This window comes from Buceros rhinoceros, unplaced genomic scaffold (genome assembly GCF_000710305.1).
Source record: "Buceros rhinoceros silvestris isolate BGI_N320 unplaced genomic scaffold, ASM71030v1 scaffold3211, whole genome shotgun sequence".
Taxonomy (NCBI): domain Eukaryota; kingdom Metazoa; phylum Chordata; class Aves; order Bucerotiformes; family Bucerotidae; genus Buceros; species Buceros rhinoceros.
In genome coordinates, this window is record NW_010395774.1 from 36,301 (window position 1) to 44,692 (window position 8,392).

At 44.3% G+C, this 8,392-nt stretch overlaps 1 protein-coding gene across 2 annotated transcripts in view; it reads right to left on the bottom strand.

Moving 5' to 3' along the window:
* Positions 1 to 8,392, bottom strand: part of TLK2 (tousled-like kinase 2) — a 39,189-nt gene that overhangs the window by 27,204 nt on the left and 3,593 nt on the right. For both annotated transcript variants that reach the window (XM_010145649.1, XM_010145648.1), the window contains exons 2-3: positions 3,171 to 3,242; positions 642 to 711 (exon numbers count right to left, since the gene is read on the bottom strand). In XM_010145649.1, coding sequence (XP_010143951.1) covers positions 642 to 711; positions 3,171 to 3,242 — 142 coding nt within the window. The remainder of the gene's footprint in view (positions 1 to 641; positions 712 to 3,170; positions 3,243 to 8,392) is intronic.

Sequence of the window (8,392 nt, forward strand, 5' to 3'; positions counted from 1 at the left end):
CTGTAAGAGATAATTAGTGGTGGCCTAATACCAGCTCATTAAAACTTAGCCCTTTTCTCTTATTATAATATTATCAAAGCAGTTCCGTCAACACAACCCTCGTTACTTTCTTACTGAAGAATAAAAGAAATAGAAATATGCTCCTACGGCCATTTGCTAGGAAATCGGAACTTGGACTGGAACACGCTGGTTCTTCTTAGCACCCTGCGACAGCACTACTTGCACTAGACCTGAGCACAGCTTGTTCTTAATTGTTTTGGTGAGAAGTTACTCTACCAAGGCAGGTATACGTCTCGGCAAGCAAGGAAGAGAGGACAGCCTGTGTTCTGAAGTCTGGCTGGGGTCTGTGTAGTGATGTGGGACCAAACCAACCCTTCGGAGGAGGCGCATTAAGCCTTTGGGCAGTCTGTCCCATAAAAATGCAATAGTTTGTGCAAATAAGCTGAAGACGAGCGTTTTCCTGCCAATGAAGATAACAAGGCTCCCAGAAGAGAACTACACCATCACCGAGCAGTTTATAACAAGCTGCCTGACACACCCTTGAGAAGGGCCATTAGTTTCCTAGGACACTGACTGTGCAAAACGTGCACAAATTACCAACCGTTCAGAAATCCTGCAGCAGGGGCAGGAGAATGAATTACCTTGACTGGTCTCATATGCTTCTGCTTTCCTTTTTCTATTCCGCTGGTCATTCTGTTTTTTCTCAGGAGTCTGTTAAACAATACTTCAAAATTAACACTTCTGCAGTTATTCCAAGATTTAAAGAAAACGACAAAACATAATACTCTGCTCCGTATCCCCAGTCGCCATCTCACTTCCCCAGTGCATTTATTTCTAATGCCAGTACTTAAAGCAACAACTACTCTCAGACAGCTGCTACCTTCTGATGTACGCGCTGCAGAAGGGAGAGAACACTGTTAGGAATGAGGTTAATTTTTTTTCTACTTCAGCTGCAGCAAGCCAGCCTCTATTGCCCAGACACCTCGCATGGTTAGCACAAGGCTTACAAAAACGCGTGTAAACCATTTCACAGCGATCCATCACCACTGCAAGAGGAATAATGACAAGAGCTTTGAGTACAGACATCCAAATTTGCAGTCCAGTGGCTACTCACCGTCTGCCAGGCCCACTTCTCTTGCCTGCAGCTAACACTGCTCCCCAAAGGCCTTTGCAGATGGCTACAAGAACTATCCTGTCCACTGGTGCACAACTGCAACCTTACACCAAACAAGGCAGAGCTCCCCGAGATGGCAGCCAGCAGAAAGCTGCCACCGAGGCAGCAGTTCACCTGGATGTACCTCTCATAAAGCCAAGAGCTGGTGGTACCTACTATTTCTGGTGAGCAACCAGGGCCCTGAGGGGCAGCTTGTCAGCAGACAGCGATATATTTATGCACAGGCACAACACACTGCACAAGGGGAAGGCTTGAAGCCTCCAGAAGTGCCAGGCCTGTACAAGGCCAGCAAACCTAGACACGTGAGGGTGGAGAAGACCCTGGCATGCTGCTTTCCCTGTCACCAGGGTCCCTTCTGTGGCCAAATCTGCTGAAAATGTTAGGAAGCACTGCGCTAGAAGCAGCTTACTGAGGCTGCTGGAAAGAAAGTCATCTTGTCATTTCCATCACCAACGTCATTTTAAAAACATCTCTTATCCCAAAAGGTCCCAGATAATTTCCCAGCTATATGCTTTACAATCACTGCAGACACCACTAAATGGTAGCCTGGGGACTAGAAGAAAACCACAGCGTGCAAAACACAGCTCTGGGGGAGGAAAAGCCATGGCCAGAAAGTCTGTGGTAAACCTAAGTTTCATGCTCTTTGGAAACCAAAGTCCGAAGTACCCTGTTTAAAGACCTCTGCCAAAAGACTTGCACGCAGCAGGCACAGAAATCAATCTAGCCTTTTTATCCTATTAAAGGAGGTAAAGCTGTCACAGCCAGAACTTAAACCTGGCTGTGTCCCCAGTGGATGCTGGACATCTACAGTCCCATGCTACCAGCCGGGCAGTCACCGACAGGCTGTTGTTTTGGCAAGAGGATGGAGGGGAAGTTAAGACAAAGATGGCTCTTGTGTCCTCAAAGTACTTTTCAGAACGGGGCGACTGAAAACTCTAGACCTATCTAGAGACTTGCTGTACCAGCTCCTGTATGTGTAAGTCAGTGACAGAGCCTCTTCACTGCGTAGGGAAGAGCAACTCATGAGCAGCGTTGGCGTGACTGTAGCACCACAGGCTCCATTACAGCCTCCATGGAACTGTAAGCGTATTAATGAGATTCAGTTTAAGTTGTTTTTCCATTCAAGTCCTTATATAACGAAAATTACACACAACATTATCTCTTACAGACTCAAAAAAGCAAAGAATGGTAGACTTTATTACGTCAGCTTGGTCAATTTATATCACTCCATAGAAGTTCATAAAAAACCTCAAGTAAAATAAGAATGAATACTCGGTCTTCCACTATTAACTGCACTTACTTGTATGAAGTTTAAGGTACTGCATTCTCGAAAGACTTAGCTTCACCAGACACCTCATGTCAGTACTGCCATGTCAGAGAGGGAAATATAATCCAAAACTTTCCCAACAACCATGTGGAAAGGTCTTTAAATGCAGTATAAAATGCATTTAAATGGGAGATTTTGCATTTTTAATGGGAAATTTTAAAGTAAAACTGTAACTCTACAATTAATTTTGCTGCCTTAGCAAGTGTTTTGAAGTAGTTAATCCTAAAGCAGGGAGATTAAACAGGGGCAAAGAACCAATTTTCACCTCCCTACACTTCCACCGAGTGATTCGTTACAATGCTCCGTACGTTCTTCTGCAAAATCACCTATTTGACAGGTAAGACGAACTTTTCCACTAATGCTCTCTGGCTTTTTATTTGGCCAAAACAGTATCCAAAACCACAACTGAAAACAATTCCATAAGCTCAGCTTTACAAAGGGTGTGTTTTGGGGCTTGGGTAAAACCTGCCTGCCGTGGTGGGAAGCGTCAAGGACTGTGTCACAGCACAGCCCAAAGACTGCAGGGCTTCGATCCAGGCTAAATACTTCCACTAGTCCCCTTCACCGCCCAAAGAACGAACAGTGTCACTCACTCTCACACAAGGCCAGCCATGTTTTGAGTTCAATCCACCTTAAACCCGAGGACCACCAGGATTTGTGCCTGCTTACCTCCAATTCTTTATCACTCAGGGAACCCACGCTGCACAAGCTCTGGTTGGAAGACTCGCTATTCAATGGACCCTGGTGAAAAACAAGCAGAGACTATTAGAAACAATTTCCACACAAGGCAGATACGTGCTATCAAACATTGCATCTCTGGGCTAACTACGCTGCTCGAAGCCACACGGACACAGCAGCAACACAGGTCAAATACCTGGACGCACGATGGGGCACTAAAAAACTTCAGAAGTCGTTTGGAGCAGGACGGAAGTTGGACTGCCGGTTGGCCGGTCTTTCCTCAGTGTCCTGATCCAGCCCTGGCAATGGTGTTTCTGTATCAGCTTACATCCTAACTGCTCTATCTATCCGCACCCACGAAACAGCACGGCAGTATTTGTAAGAGAACTGCTTCAAGAAACACAACTTCTGATTTGATGAGCAGCAGTAGTTCCAAGCTCAGCTCTTCAGGCAAGCAGCTGCTTGACCCTGGGCTAAGAATTCCTAAGCATCTTCCATCTGGCAAGGCAGCTATTACTGTTATCAGATGCTGGCAGTACCACTGATTTATCTTCAAATGTGTGTTTTTCAGGCTTTTCTTAACACTGAGAAAGTGAAAGTTGTGGTTACAGCAGGAGGAGGCCATTTTGCGGAACCTTGGCTGACCTGACAACGGAGCAGTTGCTCCTCCCAAGCTAAAGCACTAGTTCAAGAGGCCGGAACAGATGTACCGGAAGGGCATCCAGGTACCTCCAAGCGTCTGCCTGCGTCTTTGCAGGCTCTACTGGATACACATCTGCAGTTTTATGTATCCAAGCAGTTTTGAAAATTATTTTTTAAAATATCTATCAAAACTGGTTTTAAAAGGAAAGAAAAGTGAATCATGCGAAGTCCCTGTGTTTTAGCCTAGTGCTGACACAAAAGTATCCTCCTACAGATCTAACTTAAGAAATCTAGACGAATTTGACAAAGATATAAAAACAAGATTCACAATTACTGATGGAATGTATTCACAGGAAGAATGACATGATAAAGCCACCTCTCCATTAATAACTTGTGAGCATCTTTTCCCAAAGATTCGGTCTATTTTAGCATTTTTATTTTTGCAATAACCACTTCCCACCAACCACTTTTTCAAGGCAAAGCCATTTCTCATCAAATACTTCAGCAGAAGACGTAAGGGAGGGGTGGGGGAGAAGCCTCAACACCATGGAGAAATCTCACAGTACGTTGTTTCTGAGGGGAGCGATTCTCTCTTCCCCATTTATGAGACAAACATCACCATCAAATTAAAGTCGTGACACGACCTCACTATTACTAACACCAACTTCCAAGCAGGCATCCACAGAAAGGAAAAGTTCCATTTACTTTCTGTATTACACCGTGAATGGTAACTACCAGATTTGTTTCTCCTGAAAGGGCATGGTTGGTTGCTTCAACAACTAAGAATAATAACAAAACTTGAACAGCTCTAGAAGCTACACATTTCTCATTCCATTTTACAAGCAAATGAAGAAAAATTCCAGATGATATTTGTTAAGCCATGCCCTAACCCCCCTTCAAATCATCACACAAATAGCTCAAGACCAAAAGACACTCTACCTCATCTCTTCAGCAACAGCTGCTTTTTAAACAAAGAAGGAAGCTCCCAAAAACCTGACACAACAGCTCACAAATCTTACAGGTCCAGCTCGTGGTGATTCCAGGGATTTATTCCTTGGCCAACAGGACTTAGCAGCAGTGCCAACACTAACCTCAGCTACATCCCCACAAAGGCTCATTGATAACGAAATGCGGTATCTTATGGCAAGTGGCAACAGGAAGTTAATCTTTCCACCCATGTGAAGGGCTTGTTCACAAAACTGCTCCAATGCTGTCCTCTCAGATCCCGCGCTTCCTCTCCTGGACCCACACCCCAGCAGCACACCCAAGACACGGCTTCTGTGCAAGCGCAAAAGCTTTATTAGGCGCAGGAGCATCTCTACGGCTGGCATTTGCTGGTCTCAGATGGACAGACCAGGGTTCTGACGTGAAAAAGACGTAAGTGAAAGTTGTCTCCACATTGCTTAACTCTCGCTGCCTCCATTTTGCACATGGAGATCAAACGAAGCAGCTGTCCCCAAAATGCCATGGCTGAGCTTTTCAGGAACGCTGTGGTTGCCGGGTACGTCAAAGATTTATGAAGGGCCAATGTTTCAGAAACAGACCTGTGTTCTTGGGTCACCTGGAGAAATAAACTGATGAGACCATCTATAGCTAGAAATGATCCTAGAACTTTTTTCAGAAATACAAGTTTATCCTCTCCAGTATGAAAAAAATCCATTCAGTTCGCATCTATATGTAAAGCTGCGGAATGTCAGCAGCTGGAAAAATGCCTAACGCAAAATCCACCATGTTTTTCTCACTTCCAGTACCATAACTACCTGTAGCAACTACTCTGCGTGGGGAATTTACAGCACTAGCAGTTGGAATCAAACCCGGTTTTGGCATCAACAAAAGAGCAATTCAATTCTTATCAGAGATTCTTCAAGAGCAAAAAACCTATTTTCCCTTTACTTCAAAACTTCCTCTAGAAACTACACTGACGAAATCCTAAAACTGAACTCAGTGCAGTGGTAGAAAGGAACTAAGTTACGGAACCAGAAAAGAACAGCTTGTCAGGTGTCTGGAAGTATCCAGCAAGTTCACTGTCGTGTATTGACACTGTGAATAAATGCAGAATTAATTCTGAGTAGGCAAGTTTTGACCCATTTCCATCACATGAGCTTTCCTCTCCCTTGATAACCTTCTAGAGGGTCTTCCATTGACACTCCTCTCAGGAAAGGACTAGGCCTATCTTACAGGCAAGGAGCTAAAGCATCTTGTTCATGTCAAAGTTGGCAAAAAACTCTTGTTCTCGGGTATTCTGTCTATGGCAGCACAGACTGTTCGTTGGAACGTGCTGTCCTCGAAGCAGCGGAGAGGCAATCCTAGGATGGTTAAGGAACGTGCCTAGTCCTCAGCTGCACCTCTTCTCACCTAGTTATGCAAGAGGAAGAAAAAGCAAGTTCTCCTGATCCTCCAGCTAGAATCCAGTTTCACACACAACCTCATGTTATCAACCGCTTACAGCAACAGGTTTAGACTATGGATACGAGAAACTATCCATCTGAGCATCTCCCCCTTGACTAACAGTCAGTGAGTGTGTGCATAAAAAACCCTTCAAATTTATGTTTTATCATTCCTGACGATTTATATTTAACTCAGCAACTGACATTGGATAAACGTTCAGTCCTTAAGTTAGCATACCATTGTAAGTGGTCATGACACAAAAGGAATTAAAGGAACAAACCTGAATTTGGAGAAAAACAAGCAAGCAAGGACAAAGACTAGTAACATTAGAATATGGCTGGGGAAGCAGCAGCAGGGAATAATAAACATGCAATAGTTTACACAGGAAGGGCTTATGAATTTTGTTCTGAAGAAGTCATCTGCGTTGGCATCTGGCTTTTCTAGCATAGACTACTTTGGGATAATGCTGCACTCCTCTGATATCACTCACAGCCCACTCACCCACTGTACCCTGTCAAGAGAATCGGTGATGGGGCTCAGCAAAAATTCAAAGTACGTGGGTCATCTGAAATAAGCTAATAGTTTCTATAGTGTTTATCCAAATGACAAGCACAAGAACAGCACACACTTCCTCCTCCACAAGGAATTTCTTTCCGAGATAAGCTGGCGTGCTCTTTTCCCTTGTGATTCACCTATCAACTGCTGCTTCTCAGTCCGTGACCTACCTATGCACAACAAAACCTCCATGTTGAGAAGTGGCTGCAACAGCAGCAGGCGCTTTCAAGACTCCTACTCAAAGGCAAGAATTTAAAAGCTGTCCACTCACACAAGCTGGTTAGTCATTTCTCCCTTTGCAAGAGCCCTGGAAAGGCCACAAATGAGGCACAATGGCTGAAGTTTCAACAGAACAATTTAGCCTGACAACAGCTCCCCTCGGATCTTCTGTAACAAAGCTAGTCTGACTCAGACCACCCTTACCTACCTTCGCCTCGAGCCCATCTACTGCCTTGCACGTCTTGTGCATTTCCTCGGCCTCTCCAAGCGCCCAAAAACGATCCCTCAGGCCTGTCTGCAACTCTTACGTTGGGCAGTCTCCATTTTGTGCTCTCCAACTCCTCGTATTGAAAGTGAGCTCTGGGAATTCGAGCTGCCTGGCCAGAGCCTCCAACGTGGACTTACAGCAACACGCGTTGCAAAACTCCCTTGCTAACTAAATGGCAGAGACATGCTTCATTACCTCAAGCCAAGGTAACCCAGGTTCTTCTGAATTCTGTAGCAAATCAAGAGATTGCAAAGGGAAAAAGTCACTCCTTGGTTTGACTAGAAGTTAGTGCTGACTCTGCACAGGCTTACACCCAAGTGAAATGGTTGAATGGTTTACCAGGTACTCTGGTCCCGTGCTACTGTGTAAGACAGGTTTAATTAACATATTCTTATCTTATTTCAAGCATCACATGAGTATGAGAATTACAGCTTGCTTCTTAATTGGGCTTTTAGAAAAGCTCGGTATTACAGGCAATAATGAAATCCCCGAATCACCTCAGTCTTTTTGCCATGAGAGGTTAATCTACTATCAGATGTTCACAGGTAACCTCCGCTGTATCAGATGGGTAAGCAGATTTGCAACAGGATTTGTTTGGCTTCCATTATGCCTCAAGAGTTCTCTCAGCTTGAAAAAAAAAGTATTTCTGTTTTACTGACTGCAAACTGGACAGAGGGGTCACGCAATCCACCCTAAACCTCAGTTCCAGGGTAGAAATGGAACCGAGATCTGACAACTATTTCTGGGTTCTAGGAGCCAGACAACACATCTGAAGTAAGTAACTGAAGTAAGTAACTTCTGCACACAGAAGCATCCAAACAATTTTCAAGTATCTGGCATAAAGTCTTGGCACATTCTGTGGTAGCTGATAGTAAGAGTTTTGAAGCTCAGAATTTAATTAGTTGTTCTGGTGGGACGTGACACCTGTTAAGGACCATCACTATAGTACCACCTCCCTCCAATGAAGACAGGATTTTTCTCAAACACAAATTCTTAACTTGGCAACTTTGCTGCTAAAAACGTAGACCACGCAACTGGTAGGTACTGAACTGATGGAGACTGCTAGAGTGACAGAGAAAGGGTAAAAACCCATGTAATACCAGTAAATGCTGTTCTTTTTTAGAGCAGTAAGTGACGCTCT